This window comes from Nomascus leucogenys, chromosome 21, assembly GCF_006542625.1.
Source record: "Nomascus leucogenys isolate Asia chromosome 21, Asia_NLE_v1, whole genome shotgun sequence".
Taxonomy (NCBI): domain Eukaryota; kingdom Metazoa; phylum Chordata; class Mammalia; order Primates; family Hylobatidae; genus Nomascus; species Nomascus leucogenys.
The window spans coordinates 52,448,038-52,470,664 of NC_044401.1; the positions used below are offsets into that span (position 1 = coordinate 52,448,038).

Sequence of the window (22,627 nt, forward strand, 5' to 3'; positions counted from 1 at the left end):
TCGGGTGATCTTCCCACCTCAGCCTTCCAAGTAGCTGGGAATCCTGCTTCAGCCTCCCAAAGTACTGGGATTACAGGCATCTTATGTGGTGTAGTATATAGGTCGTGAGGGATATGGGATGTGGTACTTATGAGATAGAAATGCTTACAAGATGTTTTTCTGTAGCCATCCTGGTCAACTTAGCAGAAATGCTGCGCTTTTCTAGGTCTAGTCTCATTCTAGTAGACAGGCATCTTACAGATTGTCTCCTGTTCAAAACCTAGTCATAAATATAAACTGGTCACTTTTGGGATTTTTTTTGTTTTGTTTTTGAGACTGTCATGCTGTCACCCCGGCTGGAGTGCAGTGGCTTGGCTCACTGCAACTTCTGACTCCTGGGTTCAGGTGATTCGATTAAAAATTGGAGACGAATTGTGTAGAGAAAAGAAGTAATTTAGAATCTAATCTTTATTAACCTGGGATATCACAGAAAATACTTGGGCCTGCCACTTGTATTTCTTTGTCCTCAATACTAAACACTAGACACATTTGAAACCTTCCTCAGAAGGAAACAAACCAACTGGTTATGCCTGGGTGGTGGTGGCGTGGAAGATGTGTACTTCCTTGTTGCCCAATTTGCTAGTAAGTATTTTGAAATTAGAAATGAAATATGAGGTCCAAGCCTGTCCAGTTCCCTAACCAACCCATTCCTCCTCCCTGGAAAAAAACCTGTATCATCTTCCAAATTTCTGATTCATCACTGCCACTTAAAAATGAACCGTTTTGAATTTTAAAATGTGAATAACTCAAGTATCTCTTCTTTTGATGCCCGGCCTGAGCACTAACCTCAGGCATTGCTGAATGCAGTGAAGAAACCAGAGTGGTGTCTGCTGCCTCCTGACCTTTTACAGCTGACAGCACAGCCTATTTCTAAATACTACTAGTTTTGAGGCAGAGACACCCTCTGAAGGAACCAGACAGACTATGGAGGGGTACAGTGTGAAGTCACTGAAAACTTCCTCACCCTATTTCTTTGGATGACTGTCCTGAGTTAAGGAAGGGGCCCAACTCTTGGCAGCCTCACAGCTTGGGCTGGGGGCCTTTGAGTTGGGTCCCTGGAGAAGGCACTGTAAGCCCTGACCAGGAGCGGCAGGGCCCCCAGTGAAATGGTGGAAGGGCAACAGTAGAGACCTGTGGTGGTGGCATGGGGAGGCCTCGGGCTTGGGTGGGCTCCTTTCTCTTAAGCGAGGGCCCACCTTGGTGCTGAGGGGACTAGCTGAGCTCCATTGAGTCTGTGCTGGGGGCTGAAGCGGAATCCTTCTGGATGCTTTCAAAGAGGGCAGCAAGTTCAGGGTTGGATCTGATTTGGGAAGAGAAGTCGGCCATGATGGGGCTTTTCCCCACCTCGGGGATGGTCAGCAGGGCAGCCACTGCCCTCATTGCAGAGCGCTTCAGTTCATCTTGCTTTTCAAACTCCTGCTTCACAGAACCAGCTTTGACCTAAAGTAGGAAACAGCAGAAGCAGCCATCCTTTATTGAGCCTGGCCCACACCACTGCCTCCTCACTGGTCTTTGGCTTCCTCTTTGCCCTGTCATCTTCCCCAACATAAATCCCTGCTGCAAGATCTCCTGAGGCTTCTGTCTCACCAGCTATTTCCTAACTCCACCTCTGGGCTTTTGCACAGGCTAGTTACCCCACAGAGGTTCTTTGCCATTCAAATCAGCTTGAGTACAGCCTGAGGGGCCTCTGAGCAGCCAATCTAAAGTTCTCACTTTTTCTTAATTGACAGTGGCAAGTACTGTGTTCCCATACTTAATCTACAGACTGCAGGGATCCAGCGTATATTTGGCTGTGCTTAAAACCAGCTCTTAGCGCCATATGACTAGGCTGAATGAATGGATCACTGCGATGGTCTTCTAGCAGCCTCCCTGCACTCAAGTCCCTGCCCCGCAATCTGTTTTACAGATGCAGCTGGAGAGTAAGCACCCCAAACTACCTCCTGCAGTTTCTGTTTCCTCTTCCCCACCATCTCCCACTTAGGCAGAGGAGCTCAGTAATTCCTCCACTGCTTATGGACTAAAGTTCAAATTCCTTGTTATGCTGGGCTCTTCCTAAAGAATTCAATGCAGTGGGTAACAGCTTGGCAATGGAGTTGCAGAGTCCTGTGTTCAAATGGCTCTGCTCCCAAGAGCTGTGACTTCAGGTAACTACATAAGAGTTGCCAAGAGGATTAAACAACTTGACACAAGTCCACACTCCCTTCTCTGAAACCCCTGGAGCCAGATGTGCTTTGGAATCCAGGACATTTTGGGTTTTAGAAAGGTAATACTGTGCAGATAACATTCCCAGGGGGTCTTGTACAATGCCCTGTAATCAAATACATGAATACTCTACTACATGTATGAGTAATGTGAGTAGTACAGGTATCCCTCAGTATCCATGGGAGTTTGGTTCCAGGATCTCAGGGGATGCCAAAATCCTCAGATGCTTAAGTCCCTTATATAAAAGTGGTACATTGGTGAGAATTAAAGATCATAGCCTCATGCCACTTCAAGTTTTGTGACAATTTCCTAAAAAGCTTTTGGTTGTCAGAGCTTGGTAGATTTCAGAGTCATGGGTAAGGACTGTGGGTGTGGATGTATCCATGCTCAGCCCAATGCCCAGTAGACAGCATCCTCTGCGTGGCCATATGAGTGGCTCTTGTGGAAACTCAGAGCAGAGCTTCTCTTGCCACCTCGGCTTACTGCAAGAATGTTCTGGCACTGCAGTGCCATATATACCTCCCCTCTTAAGAACTGGGACTTTTCTTGGTGCCATAGAGCTCAGAGAAAACTAGAAATGAGAGACTGTCAAAACTGGCCTGGCCCTGTAGAAGTGTTTTTTTGGATGGACTCAATAGTAAGCATATGTTAAAAATGTAAACTTACAAGGCAGGTTTCTATGAATACCAATTTTAGTGTTTTGTCCACAGAAGATAGCATTTTTGAAAATCACCACTCTGTGGGTATCTCTCCTCTTTAAGTGCCAATCTAAAACACTCCTCTCCTTTTGGTAATGATTCCCATCCTTAAAAAACCCAAATGTATTCTTTCATTCAGCAGGTATTTACTAGGTACCACCCAGGTGCGCCAGGCTCTGCTCCCAACACCAGCTTTCCATGAGAGCTTCCATCCCAAATCCCTCCTCCAGACCCTTCAGGCACTCCAGTCTAGCAGCAGCTTTGCCCTAGACCAATCATCTGACCCAGCTTCCCAACAAGGAGGTGAGAGATTGACAGCAGGGAACCTCTCAGGCTCAATGTTGTATCTTTAGTATCTCCCATGAGGCTCAGCACCCAGGAAGTGTTTAATGAATGGAAGAAGAGACAGAGGTGGGTCTGAATCCAGCTCTGCAATTTACTAGCTGTGTAGCCTTGGCCAATAACAACCTCTCAAAGCCTCTGTTCCCCTGTGTATACAATGATAATAAGAGGTACTTTATAGGGCAATGATAATGATTAAATGAAGCACTCTCACAATATCACCTGCACTGCAGGAAGTGCTCAGTAAGGGGTAACTGAACAACTGGCTGAGGACTCAGTAGGTGCTCCAGGGCCTGGGCTAGGGCTGGGCCAGGGACTTACCTTGGCAGTGCAAGTGGCCCTTAGTGGCTCAATGAGTCGGTCCACCCTCTGCAGGACAGGTGCAGGACACAGGGTGGCCAGCCGGGCAAGCATAATGAAGGTCAGCATCTGCCCAGAGGAAGGAGACAGGAGATAGTTCTTAGTGAAATGGTGCAGGAGCAAGAGCAGCAGTCAGCCCCGGGAAAGAGCAGAGGCCCCACACCGGAAACCTGAAGCCCAAGTTCAGACCACCATGAAGTCCTGCCAGAGTCTCTCCCTCTCTGGGTCTGTTTCCTCAAATGGTGACACTTTCTTTGCCAACTACCCTTGGCTGACCCAAGGAGGATCAGATAAGCACCAGGGAGGGAGTCGTTCTGAAACTCAGATGCCCACCGGTCAGGCAGATGCTGGGGATGAGTGAAGGGGGCTGATGGGGCAGCTCTGGCTGACTGTGGCCAGGTGGGAATGCAGACATGCGGCTCGGGGCCACTGGATTGTTTTCAAAAGAAATCCCAATTTTCATGTAAAAAAAAAGTCTCGATTTTTAAATGTTGACACCTGATTTCAAAACCAAACAAAAACTCTGACACCAACTAAACATGGCTGCAGGCCTAGATTCAGCCTGTAGGAGAATGTCATGTCTTTTGAAAATGGTCAAGTCCTCACAAAGAAGCCTTGCACAGCATAAAGACTGGTTGTCTGAAATCCCCACGCTCTACCCATCTCCACACCCTGACCCCTAAGCCCTACAGCAAAGGAGGAGGCCCAGCTCATGGCAGCGAGGAGCAGCGGTGCTGGACTTCAGGAGCTATGACTTTTGGCTCCTCCAGGACCCTGTGCCCTCGAACTAGACAAGATTTCCTGTCTCCACTGTGAACTGGGCGGGGTTCACTCCCTCTCTAAAGGCTCACTTGAAGACTTGATGACGCAAAGCTGTGGGCTCTATAGCTGTCACACCCACCCTCCTCACCCCAGGGAGTGGCAGCAGAGCGGGCTCCAAGGCTGCACTGGTGCCTTGGCCCTGTCCTGCACTCCTGGAGGGCAGGCATGAGAGGATATGGCCAGACTGGATAGAAGGAACAGACTTGCTCGATCCTGGGAAAAATCCCCATGAGCTGGAGCTTTGGGCCGGCCCAGAACTCCTCACTCTGTGTCCTGGGGTCAGTAGCCCCACAAGAGGCCTAATACCAAGCACACCCAAATGACGGAAGCTGAGTACACCCCTCCCCACCTGGAGCCTCCCGGAACCCTGTGGTGGAAAGTCCTGTTCAGCTTTGTGTGCCCCATCATTTTCCACTAGTTCTCGTGGCATACACTGGAAAACCCAACCCCTTTTCTCAACCAAGACCTTGGGGCTGGAACCCCAGAGAACTTATGTTTTTTCTTCTTTTCTCTTTCTTGGGGGTTGGCATGAAGCAATAGTTTAAAGTGATAATAAAGCCAAGGAGGAGACAGGCAGACAGGAAGTGCAGGAAGGAGCATCCCGGGAGCTCAAGTTCAGAGGCACCCCCGCTGCAGGAGGCGCAGCCTCACCACGCGCATCAGATGCTTTAGCAGGAACACGCACTCCATCCTGGAAGCCCACTGATCACACCATGGGTCACAGTAATGCACCAGGGTGTTCACAGCAGCATTATCTGTAATTGTGAAAATGTGCAAATAACATACATGTGTAGCGGTGAGTGCAACAGAAATGGGAACTCCTGCAGCTGTTGACAGGACTGATACATATTGAAAAGGAAAGCAAACAACATACAGTAAATGTAAGTTAAAAGGTTGAGGAAAAAACAGCATGTGTGTGTGATCCCGTTTCTAGAAAACAGGTCTCATACACTCAACTCCACAGCTTTGAGAGCAGGGACCCCGCCTCTCACACTGACCTCGGCGTGTTGGCATTCACTTAATACTGGCTGACTAATGAATGAGGGTCTATGTGCATCATCCCAAGAAACACACTCAGACTTACAGCAGGCCTCTCTGGGTGTGGGGAAGCTTTTGGGTGATTATTACTCGCTTCTTTGCTTTCATCTTGTGTGTATATCTTTTAAAACAAGTGGCCGGGCGTGGTGGCTCAAGCCTGTAATCCTAGCACTTAGGGAGGCAGAGGCGGGCGGATCACGAGGTCAGGAGATCGAGACCATCCTGGCTAACACGGTGAAACCCCGTCTCTACTAAAAATACAAAAAATTAGCCAGGCGTGTTGGCAGGTGCCTGTAGTCCCAGCTGCTCGGGAGGCTGAGGCAGGAGAATGGCGTGAACCTGGGAGGCGGAGCTTGCAGTGAGCCGAGATCACGCCACTGCACTCCAGCCTGGGGGACAGAGAAAGACTCCGTCTCAAAAAAAAAAAAAAAAAAAAAAAAAAAAAAAAAAAAACAAGTATGGGTTACTTTTGATTACTTTGTATTAATTTTTCATTATAAAAAGTGACTCATGCTTACAGTACATATTTTTTAAAGTTGTAATATGGGGCCAGGAGTGGTGGCTCACGCCTGTAATCCCAACACTTTGGGAGGCTGAGGTGGGTGGATCACCTGAGGTCAGGAGTTCAAGACCAGCCTAGCCAACATGGTGAAACCCTGTCTCTACTAAAAAATATAAAAATTAGCCAGGCGTGCTGGTGCACATCTGTAATCCCAGCTACTCAAGAGGCCGAGGCAGGAGAATCACTTGAACCCGGGAGGTGGAGGTTGCAGTGAGCCAAGATTGCACCAATGCACTCCAGCCTGGGCAATAAGGTGAGACTCTATCTCAAACAAATAAATAAATAAAAACTTAAAGTTGTAGTATGGCAGTTCCTTAAGACATTAAACACAGAATTGCCATATGATCCAGCAATTTCATTTCTGGGTAAAGTGAAAAGAACTGAAGGCAGGATTCCAAAGGATATCGGAACACCTAGGTTCACAGTTGCATTACTCATAATAGCCAGAAGCTGGGAACACCCAAATATTTGTCCAGCTATGGATGAATGGGTAAACAAACTAGTGGTCTGTACATACAACACTGGGAAATTCTGACATGCTGCAACATGGATGAACCTTGAGGACATCAGACTAAGTGAAACAAGTTGGTCACAAACGGACAAATACTGTATGATTCCACTTACAAGGGCAGAATCCTAGAGTAGTCAAATTCATAGAGAATAGTGTTTAATGGGTGCAGATTTCAGTTTGGGAAGGAGAAAAGAGTTCTGAGATGGACAGTGGTGACGGCTGCACAGCAATGTGAATGTGCTTACTGCCACTGTGCTGTGCACTTAAAAATAGTGAAGATGGGGCCTGGCGCAGTGGCTCACACCTGTAATCCCAGCACTTTGGGAGGCCAAGGCAGGCAGATTACTTGAGGTCAGGAGTTCGAGACCAGCCTGGCCAACATGGTGAAACCCCGTCTCTACTAAAAATACAAAAAGAATTTAGCTGAGTGTGGTGGTGGGCACCTGTAGTCCCAGCTACTGGGAGGCTGAGGCAGGAGAATCACTTGAACCTGGGAGGCAGAGGTTGCAGTTAGCTGAGATCAAGCCACTGCACTCCAGCCTGGTTGACAGTGCAAGACCCTGTCTCAAAAAAAAAAAAAAAAGGCTGGATGCGGTGGCTCAAGCCTGTAATCCCAGCACTTTGGGAGGCCGAGGTGGGCGGATCATGAGGTCAGGAGATTGTGACCATTCTGGCTAACACGGTGAAACCCCGTCTCTACTAAAAATACAAAAAATTAGCCGGGCATGGTGGCGGGCGCCTGTAGTCCCAGCTACTCAGGAGGCTGAGGCAGGAGAATGGCGTGAACCCCAGAGGCGGAGCTTGCAGTGAGCCGAGATCGCGCCACTGCACTGCAGCCTGGACAAGAGAGCGAGACTCCATCTTGAAAAAAAAAAAAAAAATCTTCACCTGCAGATAGTAAGTTACTGAAGATAGTAACTTGTATTATTAATATTTCACCACAATTAAATGATTTCTGTTATATATGTGAATAAACTTTAACATTTAAAAAAATGATAGAGAAAGATATAAATTGAAGAAACCAAAGTCTCCCCACTGCTCCACCAACCCCAGACTCACTCCATCTGGTAAGAAAATGGCCCTAACTTCTGGAACTAGCTCTTGCCACTCAACACTGGGGCTTGGAGCTCTTTCAGGTCACAATATGAAGAGATGTAGCTCGCTCCTCAATGCTGCTAGTGTTGCACAGCTGAAAGTGCCCTGCTGGGTCAAAAATTTCGTCTGGGAATTTTTTTTTTTTTTGAGACAGGGTCTCGCTCTCTTGTCCAGGTTGGAGTGCAGTGGTGCGATCATGTTTCACTGCAGCCTCAACCTCCTGGGCTCAAGCCATCCTCCTACCTCAGCCTCCCAAAGTGCTGGGATTACAGGGATGAGCCACCACACCTGGACAATTTTTTTTTTCTGGTTGCTGCGAAACCATCCTCCAAAGAGCCTGCCCAGTGTAGACTCCCACCAAAGGTGTTTGAGACACAGGTTCCTTTTCTTATCAGAAAACAACAATGCAGCTATTTTCATTGGGTGCCTGGAGTAGGGAGCAAGGACAAACAAGCATGGCCCCAGTGGTGCCCGACTATCCCTTTGTACAGGGGCACACAGATCTGGCAGGGGGCTTGGTTTTACCCGGATGTCGTAGTGGTCCTTCAGCCCGTCCTCCACATGGTTCAGGAACTCACAGATATCCAGCTGGCCCAGGCAGCTCTCAAGCAGTGAATACATGCACTCAAAGGCCGCCTTCCGCACGTCCAGCCCATCGTCCACTGTATGTTTAAAGGGCCCCATCTCCACCTGCAGGAGGGATGAAGGTTGGTGATATGGCCCCAGGGTGTAAGGACACCTCTTCTAGTTTCTGCTACAAACCCCACATCTCTATTCCACACTCCATGCCGGCCCCAAATCATGCCTTATACTCTGAGGTCTCCATGCCTTTGCTCAGCCTGCAGTGTCCTTTCCCCCAAGTGATAACAGTGGCAATAAGAACAATTATTCTTACAATCTACTGAGCAGGCACTGTCTGAGTGTCAGGCACTGTGCTGAGTGCTTGACAGATGACGTTTATTCAAGCATCACAAATGCCATCAGAAGTAAATGTTACTGGCCGGGCACGGTGATTCACGCCTGTAATCCCAGCACTTTGGGAGGCCAAGGCGGGCAGATCATGAAGTCAGGAGATTGAGGCCATCCTGGCTAACACGGTGAAACTTCACCTCTACTAAAAATACAAAAAAGTAGCCGGGCGTGGTGGCACGTGCCTGTAGTCCCCGCTACTTGGGTGGCTGAGGCAGGAGAATCGCTTGAACCAGGGAGGCGGAGGTTGCAGTGAGCTGAGATCGCGCCACTGCACTCCAGCCTAGGTGACACAGCGAGACTCCATCTCAAAAAAAAAAAAAAAAAAAAGTAAATATTACTGATCCCATTTAACAGATGAGGAAACTGAGTTGGGCAGGTTAATTAACTGAGCTGGACAGGTTAATTAAGGATACACTGCTTGTAACTGGCTGAACTGGAATTTAAAACCCAGGTAGGCTGGGCATGATGGCTGTCCTCCCAGCACTTTGAGAGGCCGAGGCAGGAGGAATTTGAGACCAATCTGGGCAACATGGCAAAACCCCATCTCTACAAAAAATTACAAAAAATTAGCTGGGTGTGGTGGTACACGCCTGTAGTCCCAGCTACTCAGGAGGCTGAGGTGGGAGGATCGCTTGAGCCCAGGAGGTCGAGGCTGCAGTGAGCTGTGATTGTGCCACTGCACTCCAGCCTACGTGACACAGCAAGACCCTGTCTCAAAAAAACAACAAAAAAGACACCCAGGTCTTTCTGAAGCTTTCAACTATGAAGCCCTGTTTTAATGGTAAACACCTTTTCACCCTTCAAAGCCCAGCTTAAAAGGCCTCAATGCTGCTAGTATTCCACAGCTGAAACTTATTAAATCACCTTTAACCTCTGCCCCTTGAATCCTTACTTTACCAGGTGGGCTCTAAGTTCAACGCAGCTGCTCCTTGGTGTATGATGGGATTACATCACAATAGGTCCATCGTAAGTTGGTTTCCAGAGGCAATCCCATCATAAGGTGAGGAGCCTGCTGAACGTTACTGCTTTTGCACCATTGTAAAGTTGAACCATTGTAAGAATGGGACTGTCTGTAATCAGCAGAGTGGGCATCTCTGTCCTTTAGGGGGCCATGATGAGCTCCTTGGTGGCAGAAACCCAATCAGGTCCAACTCTGAGTCCTGGCACTTGGGCTCAGTGCAGATGCTCAGTCAACACCTGCCAAACATCAACATTTACTGAGCGCTGGCTATGTGCCTGCGGTGGTTCTAAACACTTACAGGACCTCACTCACTGAATTGTTGGCAGCAACCCCACGACGCAGACACAATTAGCACCCTCATGTGCTCACGAGGAGCAACTGAGGCTCACAGAGGATCAGGTTGCCCTGGCTGGGGTCCCACAGCTTGGAGTCAGGGCAGGACTTGACCCAGGCCATGTGTCCCCAGCACCTGCTCTGATGAGATAATAATGCCCTAACAGTGAGGCATGAGAGGTGGCATCACCCCAGCTTCCCCTGGGTCCCCAGCTCTGCCCCACACCTCTCGGATGAGGTCCCGCCGGATCTTTGTCTCCTGGTAGAGGAGGGGCAGGATGTCATCCAGCAGGTCCCGGACTAGCGAGGGCTTGTTGTGCACAGCTGAGTTGAAGAAAGCCAGAGTCGCACGGCGCACGTTCAGGTCTGGGTCCTGCAGGCTCTCCATGAACTCTCCTGGCAGAAGAACATGAGGGGTGTGGGGGATGCACAGCCAAAGCACAAAGTCACCACCCTCACCACCCCGGCCATCTGGTTACTGTGCATGTGCAGAACTGGCTGAATGGGGGTAAGCTGGGTGTGGTGAGCATCTACTTCGTGCCAGGCACAAATAACCCTTCAAAGGCCAGATAAGAATGTGGGCTCGAGGCTGACATGGCTTCCATTCCAGCTCTACCAATTAACTGTGGGACCTTGGAGAGCCTCAATGTCCTCATCTGTAAAATGGGAGTCATAACAGAACCTATGCTATAGGACTGTTTTTAGAATTTTAAAATATGGTGCCTCAGCATTATCTTGAAAAAAAAAAGAATTTTTTTAATGTGGTAATGCATTAAAAGCACATAGCAGAGAGCCTGGCACACAGCATGGACTCTGTGAATGTTAACTTGATATAACAGGTGAGGCTCTTAAAGATCAGAGAGGTCAAGAAACTTATATAGAGTCGCCAGCACTTCTCAGGATACTCCTTTTTGTACAGTGCCATGATTTTTGTTTTGTTTTGTTGTTGAGATAGTCTCACTCTGTTGCCCAGGCTGGAGTGCAGTGGCGTGATCTCGGCACACTGCAACCTCCACCTCTCAGGTTCAAGCAATTCTCCTGCCTCAGCCTCCCAAGTACCTGGGATTACAGGCACACACCACCATGCCCGGCTAATTTTTGTATTTTTAGTAGAGACAGGGTTTCACCATGTTGGCCAGGCTGGTCTCAAACTCCTGACCTCAAGTGATCCACCCACCTTGGCCACCCAAAGTGCTGAGATTATAGGCATGAGCCACTGCACCCAGACTTGTACAGTGCTATGATTTGAATGTCCCCGCCAAAACTCATGTTGAAACTTAATTGCCATGGTAATAGTATTGAGAGGTGATTAGGTCATGAGGGTGAAACCCTGATGCATGGATTAATGCCATCACTACAGCAGTGGGTCAGTGATCATGGGAGGGAGCTCCTGTTAAAGGAGAAGCTCAGCCTCCCTCTCGTCTCTCTGCCTCCCATGCTCACTTCTGCCCTTCTTTCCACCATGGGATGGCCCTCACCAGATGCTGGTGCCATGTTCTTGAACCTCCCAGTCTCCACAACTGTGAGGAATAAATTTCTCTTCTTTATAAATTACCCAATCTGTAGTATTCTGTTATAGTAGCAGAAAATGGACTATGATATAGAGTTTAAACTTAAAAAATATTTTTTTATTAAAGTTCTAGGGTATATGTGCACAACGTGCTGGTTTGTTACATGGGTATACATGTGCCATGTTGGTTTGGAAAAAGAAATTTTTTTTAGAGATGGGGGTTTCACTATGTTGCCCAGGCTAGTCTTGAACTCCTGGACTCAAGTGATCCTCCTGCCTCAGCCTCCCAAAGTGCTGGGATTACAGGCATGAGCCACTACGCCCAGCCATTATAGTTTAAACATTTTAGAATTGTTAATATTTTATATACTTAATAAAGAAATAAAATCAAGGATGGGGGAATCCCTAAAAATAAAACCAAAATGCAAAAAACTGCATTTATGTATTATTTTTTTGAGTCAAAAGACAGTCTCGCTCTGTCGCCCAGGATGGAGTACAGTGGCATGATCTCAGCTCATTGCAACCTCCATCTCCCGGGTTCAAGTGATTCTCATGCCTCAGCCTCCCAGGTAGCTGGGATCATAGGCATGTGCCACCACACCCGGCTTTTATTTATTTATTTTTTATTTTTGAGATGGAGTCTCGCTCTGTGGCCCAGGCTGGAGTGCAGTGGCGCAATCTCGGCTCACTGCAAGCTCCGCCTCCCAGGTTCACACCATTCTCCTGCCTCAGCCTCCTGAGTAGCTGGGACTACAGGCGCCCATCAGCATGCCCGGCCAATTTTTTTGTATTTTTAGCAGAGACGAGGTTTCACCGTGTTAGCCAGGATGATCTTGATCTCCTGACCTTGTGATCCGCCTGCCTCGGCCTCCCAAAGTGCTGGGATTACAGGTGTGAGCCACTGCACTTGGCCCAGTACCCCCATTTTATAGCTGAGGATGAGAAGAGTTGTCCACACTCACACAGCCAAGGAATGGCAGGGCCAGGATTCAAACCTGAGGCAGGTGAGCTCCAAAACCTCTCTCTACTGAGCTGCCCTGCCTAGATGTGGGCTGAGACTCCAGTGTGGCCCAGTGAGAGGCTGCAGGCTCCAAGTTCTGAAGGGGTGAGGGCTCTGCCTTCCTAGGAAAAACCCAGTGGTCCTGCCGAGCCCCACAGGGAGGTCTCAGTTCCTCTCCTCCCAGTGAAGGCTGCTTGGGCTCCTCAGGCCAGAAGGCCCCTCAGACAGAGGGTGATCTAGTGGGCGGGCGGGGCAGTGGGGCAGTGGGGGAACGCTCTTCCCTGCCCCACTTTGGGGCCCACAAAAGCTAAGGCATGTGAGAGGCTGGTGGTTTTCCATTCCCAAGAGTCTGTGTGTTTATGAAGCATCTTTTCCCTCAGTTGCCTATGGGCCTCCAGGACAACTCTAGAAGATGCAGATAAGAGTTTCTCACGCCCATTTGACAGATGAGGAAAGCGAGGCTCAGAGGTGTGATGGGCATGCCAGGCCCACCCATGATTGAGTGGCAGTAGGAAGGCAGGGATGTGAACCCAGGCCTTTTAACTGGAGGGTCAGGCCCTGCTGCCCATCATGGGCACACCTCCCGGGTCTCCCACTGCCCTTGGCTATTGGGTAGGAAACATCAGCCCAAGCTCAGGGACTGGGTGGGGGCACTGAACAAGGCTGGGGGGCAGGACGGGGGTGCTCACCGATGAAGCTCTTTAGGAGGGGGTCAATGGGATGGGGCTGGTCCGAGATGAGGAACTTGACCGCTGTGATGACGGTGCTCCGGGTGTGTGGCCGACCTGCAGGACAAGAAGAGGTGAGTTAGTGAGGGGCAGGGGCCAATCCTGTATGCTCACAGATCAGAAGGTGCTGAGGCTCCTCCCCCTGCTTCCCTGGAAGACAGAGCTGTACCCCCTCCCCATCTCTAGGAAAGTGGATTCTACCATTTCCCTTGGCAGCCTTGAATCTCCCCTCAATTCTTCCTGCTGCAGCTGAAACAGTAGGACTGCCAGTGCTCAGGTAACCACACCACAGGCTGCAAACAGGGAACCAATAACCAAGACAGGAACTGCTCCAACAAAGACCTTCCCTCAGGCCTTGGGATTTTTCAGACATGTTATCTCAATTAGTTCTAACAATGATCCTATTAATAATAAAATAGTATTAAAAGAACCAATAAAATCACCAATAAAAATAAACTCTTTGACACAAGGAGAGACTCAGAGAGGTTAAGTTCATGTCTAAGGCCACACAGCAGATCCAGAATTCCTGGCTGGGCCCCTCTTCCTGGGCCTGCGTTCTGGCTGGCGGTCAGAGGGGCCTAACAGAACTCGGATCACCTCCAGGCTCGGTCACGGAGAGCTCGCTTACTTGTGCTTTGCTGCTTGCTTTCTGAGTACAGAAGCCCAATAAAGAGGGGAAGTACATTCCCTTAATGAAGGAAACAAATGGGTGGATGCTCCACCTGCCTCTGAATCTCTCCTCAGTGGCTCGCCCCCTTTGTCCCCCGCCCAACCCCCAGCACAATGCAGTGAATGGGCTAAGGTGTTTCCAAACCCACATGCTTTACATTCGGACTTGAGGAAAAGTTTACCATTTGGTGCTAAGGCATGAATGAATGGAAGAGTTACTGAATTCAGACTTTCAGCTTTTACCTCTTCTCTTGCCAGCCTGACTGGCTCCCAGGAAGATTTAGGGTGGCTGATGAAGACAGGCACAAGAGAGTAAGATTAAGTGAACTGAAAACAAGAACAACAAGGTCAAGGACGACTGAACGCAGGGAGGTGAGAAGGAGACTAGCAGGAAGATGTACAGAGAGCATCGGTGAGGAAGTCCCAGGCCACTCATCTGGCTCTAAGCTTCCCAGCAGTTGGTGGTAAAAAGGAAATGTGACCGGGTGGCTGGTTCAACAGTGCACGTGGGACAGAAACAAATAGGTGTTTAGGCAAAGCAGGGCTCCTCCGCATCTTAAGAGACTCGTCTCTCAAGGTTCTTTGTGTGATGTGATAGACAGTGTCCTCAACAGTGTTCTTCCATCCACAGTCATATGAGGCCAGACAACTGCTTCTTATGAACCCAGCAACCCAAGGCGGCCTTAACTGAAATCACTTACATAGTAACAACAGCAGCTCTCGATTTACTCAGTATTAATTACTGTAGGTACCACATAGCTTACCAAACACTGTACCTGCATTCTGTCAACCAGAGCATCCACTGGTTCTGTAAGGGGCCAGCTGGCCAGCTCGAAGCCCATTGGCCTTTCATTCTGGGGACTCTGACTTTCCTAGGAGCCCGACAACCCTACCTGCCTGCTTTCCACCTCCTGAAGCTAAGATACCTGGTGTACCAAAACATGACAAGCCAAAACACCTGCCCCTCCTGGTTCTTGCCCAGCCCTCTCCAAGCCTCAGGGGCATGTCATCCTGTCCCCGTCTATACTGACATCTGCTCTTGGCTCAGGCTAGCCGAAAAGAGCTGACCCTCTGCAGGCTGCAGTCTACGGCTACTGAGAAAACTGTTTTTGTTGACCTCTGTGTGGAGCACTAAGCTACTGTCCACATCAAGGATTATGAAGTTGGCATCATGAGGTTTTTTTTTTTTTTTTTGGTAGAGGCAGGGTCTCACCATGTTGCCCAGGCTGGTCTCAAACTCCTAGGCTCAAGTGATCCACCCACCTCAGCCTCCCAAAGTGCTGAGATTACAGACAAGTGCCACCATGCCTAGCCAACATCATGAGATTTTTAAGTGTATTTGTTGTAGGGACCTATCAAGGACTCTGTCCCTTCTATCCCACAGTCCCATAGGAGGAAGCCTTTAAGTCTCAGGTGTCACCGTGTGTTCCTCTGTAGCTTCCTTGCCTCTGTCGCATACCGTGATTCTTGTACCCAGTGACCTGTAATAGCTCACTCTGCCCCAGCTGCCTGGATGCTCAGTGGCAAACTGCCCACCTCCGAGGTGGGCTGCCTTGCCCACACCTGTGTGCCTACCTGCAGCAAGCTGCTTCCGCAAGCGGGGCAGAAGGAACGAAGGGTTCACAAGGACCAGCTTCCCAATACACTCGGCCACCACCCCCCGGGTGCCCTCCTCAGCGCCCTCGCAGCGCTGGAACAGCAGGGCCCAGATGTCCTCGGCGTAGGGCTTCAGGCTGTCAGGCTGGGCGGCCCCCAGGGCCTCCCTGAGTGAGTGCAGCAGCAGGTACTGTCGTCGGGGCTCAGCCTCGATCTGCTCCAGCAGGAAGGGCAGGAAGTCGGGCAGGCTGCCAGCACCCACGCGGCCCAGTGCATACGAGGCTGCAGCCCTCACATCCTCACTGGGTGACCCCAAAGCTTCCAGGAGCACTGCCTTTAGCTCCCGCTGGGGGCCTGGCCCAGCCACCTGACCCACCTCAGCCAGCGACAAGAATGCCAGGACCTTGACCCCCGTGCTGGAGTGGGGCGACCTGGCATCGCAGACCAGGCGGTTGGCTGTGCTTGCCGCCTCTTGGGGACAGGCAGTTGAGAGGGCTGCCACACACCGGGCCAATGAGTGGAACACCTGCTTGTGCAGGCCAGGCCCACCATCCACAGCCTGCTCATAAACAGGCGCAGTGAGCAGGCTGATGAGTTTGGCATAGTCCACACACGGGGGACGGGTCCCCACCAGGGCCTGCAAGAAGCCTTCAGCAGCTGCCAGAACCCCGGCTGGCAACAGGGGCGAACGTAGCAGCCGCAGCAGCTCTGAGAGCACAGGGCCACTGACCTCCACCAAAGAGGCTGGCTGGGCCTGGGTCACTGTGGCAAGGAAGTCCACAGCCAGGTGGGCCACATGCATGTCACTCTCGTTGACCAGGGCAGGCAGCTCAGCCAGCACAGCCTGCAAGGCAGATGGTGGGAGGCTGAGGCCCTGGCTCTGGGCCAGGGCGTCCAGGGCTGCCAGTGTGGCCAGTCGCAAAGCCCGCTGGTTCTTCCGCAGGAATGAGGCCAGAATGGGCAGTGCCTCGGCCAGGATGGGCTGTAGGTCAAGCTGTAGTGGGGATACGGCCACCAGCGTAAGCGCCTTGACGGCAGGCAGCCGGGTGATCTCATTCCGCAGGCGGTCCAGGAGGAGCAGTAACGTGGGCTCCAGGTCATCCCCAAGCCGGTCACCCAGGTGGCCTACAAGGTGGCCCATGCAGGAAATGGCCCGCTCCTTCACCTCCTGGTCCAGGTCAGTGGCACGGAGTCGCGCCAGGGTGACCGCAGACATCTCTCCAACATATGGCTGAGGATCCAGCATCCGAGGCCTGTCCAGCGGCCACAGGGCCCGCACCAGCTCCTGCAGCACCACCAGGGCCTCGGCTGCAATCTTGTAGAAAGGGTCAGCCACACAGGCCATCACAGATGGCAGGAGGGTAGGCAAATGTGGGTGGAAGGCCTCAGCTGGTTCGGTGCCCAGCAGCCCCTGCAAGAAGGCCAGGGCATCCATCCGGATGGTGGAGGAGCTGGAGCGGTCGGCCAGCGAGAAGATGATGCCTGCAGGGTGAATGCAAAGATTATGAGGCCACCCACTGCCTCTGATGTAACACGGCCCTCCCTGGAAGCAAGGCTGGGGTACCTACAGGTGCCTGAGCTGGACTGAAGCACCTAAACTCTTCTGCAGAAGTTTCCAAGAAGTCAGCACTAACCAGTGGCCAGGGCTGAGGGAAACATGTCCAGGGAACTCACTGGAACCAGCCTTGTTCTCACTGCTGGTAGTGGGAGGCCACTGAAGACTCTTGACCAGGGACTGAGCCTGGGACTGGGTCCCAGACTCTCTCAGGAATTGGGGGCTCAACCTAGGGGTGGGGTCTGGGTTCTGGAAGTGGCCCAGAACAGCAGATACCTGCTTGCAGTCCAGCCTACCTGATACCAGCACAGGCATATGCTCGGCCAGGCTGCCGGGGAGGACACCCGCCAGCTCAGTGAGGAGGCTGAAGCATCCCTGGCGGGCTCTGACGCTCCGATCTTTAAGCTGCCGCTGCAGGGCCTTGACCACAAGGGGCACCTGTGGGCAGGAGGGGGAAGTCAAGGTCAGGGACCACCCAAGAAACCTCCCCACCTGCCCACTACCAGGAGGCTTTGCCAGACACATCCCCAGGGAGGATGTCGGCATCAAGGTATCTCCCAAGCACTCGTCCTTCACTCTGTGCCAGGCTTTTGGTGACCGCACACAGACCCTTGGAGTGTAGGCAAATTTCCTGCATCCATTTTACAGGTACAGAGAGACCAAGCAACTTGCTCAAGTTCCCTTCCCTTCCACGGCTGGATGTTCTCCCCAGGTGAGTTTCCAAGTCCAGGGACACTAACGGTGAGTGGCTGGGTAGGCAAATCGGGGGTAGGGGTGGAGGTGAAGGCACGCCCACCTGTCCACGTAGCATATGGAGGTTGCTGCCGGTCTGGGTGGGTTCCTCCATGGCCTCCAGCCATCCCTTCGGGGGCCGTGTTTGCCGCAGCAGCACGATGTAAGCAGTGAAGACGTCAGCCTTGACGTTCTCCTCGCGTTCTTTGAAGCGGCGGATGAGCACAGGTGCCAGGGTGCAGTGGAAATCGGGCAGCAGGTCAGGCCGCGAGCTGATCAAGGCTGCGATGCACTTGGCAGCTGCCCGGCGCACCTTCCAGCTCATGTCATCATCATCGCTGTACTCGTCTTCACTCTCTGGGGCAGGAACAAGACACACGTGGAACCCTCATCTCTCAGGACAGGTCTGTGGCTCGGGGGAGAAGGGATGGGGAGGAGAGAGAGCCGGGCACTGTGCTTCACCTTTTGATGATCAGCATTTATAGATACCCTATAGGGAACATTCCCTACCTTTTAATGGGCATCTGCTGTGTGCTACGGATGGGGCTAAGCATGTCAAACCCATAATCTTATTTTAGCTTCATGATGACCTTTTGAGATAGGGATTATTTCCCCATTATAGAGATGAGGAAACTGGGGTTTAGAGAGAGGAAGTGGCTTGCCCCAAGTTAAGGAAATACTTGGAGTTAAACTAGGGTCCTCCCTCTGCCTCCAGACCCTTAATTGTCTGGACTGTACCAGGGCAAAAACAGACTTCCAAGTCTTCATGTAGACTTGGAGAATCAGTTTGGGGCACAAAACTCATCTTTTGGCATCAGGTTTGGCTATGTGATGTTTCGTTTACTGGGACTCCAGAAGGGAGAAGGGACAGAGCCTCCCTTTGGCCTCTTCTCTCCCCTGATCTCTGCCTCTCAAGGGTCCTTATTCCAAAGGCTTCCAGGCAGGACTAATAAAGAGGAAATGCTGGGTTTTTGTGGCTTTCTACCTGACAGTCTCCCTGAAAGTCAAAGACTTGTGCAGTCTTTACCATCACCTCAAAAGTGAAGGTACTGCCAAGCCCCATTTTACAGATGACAAGACTAAGGCTCAGAGGAGGTGAGACTCTCAGGGCACACAGCGAGGAACAGCAGAGCTGAGATTCAGGCCCACAAGGCCCAGCCCTATCACCTGCAGAGGCACATAGGAGGCTCAGAGGGGAACAGTCTTGCCTGGGAGTGCCCCAAGGCACAGGCTCAGAGCCCAGCATGGCCTTGCCCATACTACTCTGTGGACCACTTGGACCCACAGGGTGGTGTCTGGACAGCCACAGTGGGCCACGGCCACCGGGCAGCTCAGCAGCCATCCCCTCTAATGGACCACTGTCATCCCCACAGTAGGCCACCCGCGAACACACATCCTTAGCTCTCGATTACTGACAAGTGTCCCACCTCCCTGGCTTGGCATTCAAGGCCCCCACATGCCTGTCCAATCTCATTTACCATCCCATCTTGTTCCAAGTACCCCATCAGGCTCTAAATCCATCGTCTCCATCTATGCCCTGCCTTCAGGCCTAGGGGCATCTCTGCCCTGGAAATCTGTCTGAATGACAGACAGGACCACAGGCATAGGAGGAAAGAAGCTATGAAGTCCACCCCCATTAAGACGTCTTGCTCCCCTGCCAGTGCCTGCCATTCCACCATCGAAGCTTCCCTCTGCTGGGTTAAAGACATTATCTCCTGAAAGCCATTCATAAAAGGGTACACGGTGGCAGTGCAGAGGTGGGGGAGTCTGACAGACCTGGCTCTAAGGCCCAGCTATGCCAGTTCCTAGTTGTGTTATCTCAAGCCACTGTCTTCTCAGTATGTGTCCTTGTCTGAAACATGGGGGTAATAATATGTTTTTTAGGGTTATTGTGAGGAATACGACCAGTAGATGCTCAATAAATGACAGCAATGACTACTATGATTACTGTGGTCTGTGCAGTCACAGCAGGTGGGACTGGAGCTTGAGGAAGAGCTGGCATCAGGACAGGGGCACCAAATGTGACCGCTGTCTTTGGTTGGGGGATCCCAGGAAGGCTGTGCTCACCTCCACCCTCCAACCCCAACGATGGGCTGTCCACCAACCTTGCTCACTGAATTCACTATCCTCTGTCTCCATCTGCTCCTCATCCTCATCACTGCCGTAGTTGTAGTTGGGGTCGTGTTTTATGTACTGGAGGCAGAGGCTGGTCACGTTGGGCACGTGAGGGCCCATTTCCTTGGGGCACCTGTGGGGCAGGATGAGGAATGCTTTGCTGGATCCAGCCAGGACAAGAGTTGGGGGCAGGGCCCAATGGGAGTCCTGACATTTTACTGCTTTGGGCCAGCATCCCCACCAACTTCCCAAAGGAATCCCCAGGCAACCCCACCATACATACTTCCTCAAGAAGGCCTCAAAAGCCTGGAGGCAGGACTCCCGGAGCTCATCATCATCCAGGTTGCAGAAATCCTCCACCAGGGGCACCAGGCGGTCCAGGTGAGCCCCTGCAGGGCCAGGTGGGTCACTGAACCCAAGCCAGACACTCTCCCGGAGTTCCCCCAACCCACAGCACTCAGCCTATCTCTACACCTGCAGCCCTGACCACTGCAGATTCAACTCAGAGGTTTCATAGTCAAGCAAATGTGGGTTCTAGCCCTGACTCTGCCACCCAACTGCTATGGGACCTTGGGCAGGTCACAACATTTCTTTGACCTTAGTCAGCTGATCTTCATAACAAGGGTAACAATGCCTCCTGGGCAGAGATTTTGTGAAGATAAATTATATAAAGATAAATAGCTTAGGCCAGGCGCGGTGGCTCACGCCTGTAATCCCAGCATTTTGGGAGTCCAAGGAAAGAGGATCACAAGGTCAGGAGATCGAAACCATCCTGGCTAACATGACGAAACCCCGTCTCTACTAAAAATACAAAAATTAGCCGGGCACAGTGGCACACACCTGTAGTCCCAGCTATTCAGGAGGCTGAGGCAGGAGAATTGCTTGAACCTAGAAGGTGGAGGTTGCAGTGAGACAAGAGAGCATCACTGTACTCCAGCCTGGGGGACAGAGCGAGACTCTATCTCAAAAAAAAAAAAAAAAGATAAACAGCTTAGGCCGGGCATGGTGGCTCACACCTGTAATCCCAGCACTTTGGGAGGCCCAGGCAGACGGATCATCTGAGGTCAGGAGTTCAAGACCAGCTTGGCCAACATGGTGAAACTCCATCTCTACTAAAGATACAAAAATTAGCTGCGCATGACGGTGCACCCCTGTAATCCCAGCTACTTGGGAGGCTGAGGCAGAACTGCCTGAACCTGGGAGGTGAAGGTTACAGTGAGCAGAGATCATGCCACTGCACTCCAGCCTGGGCAACAGAGCGAGACACAAGACTCAGTCTTAAAAAAAAAAAAAGACGTTAAAAAAACTTAGTCCAAGGCTGGGTACAGTGGCTCACCCCTGTAATCCCAGAACTTTGGGAGGCCAAGGCGGGCAGATCATGGGATCACAAGGCCAGGGGTTCAAGACCAACCTGGCCAACCAACATAGTGAAACCCCGTCTCTACTAAAAATACAAAAATTAGCTGGGTATGGTAGCGTGCGCCTGTAGTGCCAGCTACTCAGGAGGCTGAGACAGGAGAATCGCTTGAATCCGGGAGGCAGAGGTTGCGGTGAGCCGAGACTGCACCATTGCACTCCAGCCTGGGCAACGAGTGAGACTCCGTCTCAAAAAAATAAATAAATAAAAAAGCTTAGTCCAGATTCTGCACGAGCAGGCACTCGATAAGTAGCATCTGTTATCAAAACCATTATTCATGTCCTGGCCTAATTTCCTTCACTAGGTTTAAGTCCCTGGATAGGAGAAAGGGAGGCAGGTACTGCCCTAATAGACCAGGCAAGAGGGGTTCCTGCCTGGTCTCCAGGCTTTAGAGCACTCCACTCATGCCCTTCTCCAGCCATACCCTTCCCCACAGCATAAGAAGAGACATGCTGACCTAGAGACCCCCAACACTCCTAGACTCCATTCTGTCTGGGTATCTGGGGACCCGAGTTTCCTGCCCAATGGATCCTGACCCCTTGTCTGAGCCTGCACAGGCCTCTTTCCTAGGTCCATGCAACCAAGGATGGCTGAGGGCTGGCTGCTGTTTGGGAGAAATGGGACAGGGTGTGGCCATGTCAGCTGGGGTTGTCCAGCCCCCCGTGTGCCTGCAAGGCCCTTTGCAGTGAGAGAGCCAGGGGTTGGGAGGGGCTGACCATAGGCCAATTCTATCCAAACTGTCTTGGTATAGTCAGAACTCCAAGGTGTCTGAGGATACATTCAAACCTGATTGCAGCTTTCCATTTCTAAAAAACTAATCTATAGTGACAGAAAGCAGATCAGTGGCTTCCTGGACAAGGCAGAGAGCTGGACTGCAAACGGACACAAGGAAGCTTTTGGGGGTGATGGAGAGGCTTCACGGATATACACAAAGGTCAAAACACACTGAATTGCACACTTTAAATAGTGCGGTTTATTGTATGCACGTTGTTTCTTAAAAATTCAAACTTGGCTCACGAGCTGTTACTAAGGTATCTTTGTCAAAGTGGGAGAAGAGAACATAGTCTAACAGTTTAGTGGCATGACTTAAAATTGTAATTACCAGCCAGCCTCCAGGTCTCAGAAGTGATTGATCCAATCCCCTTCTCTGAACCATCTGCACTCAGCAGGGGCTCAGGCCGGGTGGTTTGTCGAGCTCAGGGCCCGCCCTGCGCCTCTCAAGCCCTGTCCGGCCCCAACCTCTGCGTTTCAGGGGCTTCAGCCGCACCGGCTGAGGCGGCGGCCCGCCTCAGGCCCCACCCCATCCTCCCTACCAAGGAAGACATCCCACCCTCAGGCCCCGGCTGCACGGTGGCCCAAGCTCCACCCCT

General features: G+C 51.2%; 1 protein-coding gene across 3 annotated transcripts in view; it reads right to left on the reverse strand.

The window, feature by feature from the left end:
* Positions 1-429: 429 nt before the first annotated feature.
* Positions 430-22,627, reverse strand: part of CAND2 (cullin associated and neddylation dissociated 2 (putative)) — a 36,887-nt gene continuing 14,689 nt past the window's right edge. For all 3 annotated transcript variants that reach the window (XM_030801997.1, XM_030801998.1, XM_030801999.1), the window contains 10 exons: positions 20,124-20,229; positions 19,831-19,973; positions 17,790-18,082; positions 17,290-17,431; positions 15,418-16,920; positions 13,135-13,230; positions 10,162-10,331; positions 8,195-8,359; positions 3,603-3,710; positions 430-1,479 (listed from right to left, as the gene is read on the reverse strand). In XM_030801997.1, the coding sequence (XP_030657857.1) occupies positions 1,252-1,479; positions 3,603-3,710; positions 8,195-8,359; positions 10,162-10,331; positions 13,135-13,230; positions 15,418-16,920; positions 17,290-17,431; positions 17,790-18,082; positions 19,831-19,973; positions 20,124-20,229 (2,954 nt within the window). In that variant the 3' untranslated portion in view covers positions 430-1,251. The remainder of the gene's footprint in view (positions 1,480-3,602; positions 3,711-8,194; positions 8,360-10,161; positions 10,332-13,134; positions 13,231-15,417; positions 16,921-17,289; positions 17,432-17,789; positions 18,083-19,830; positions 19,974-20,123; positions 20,230-22,627) is intronic.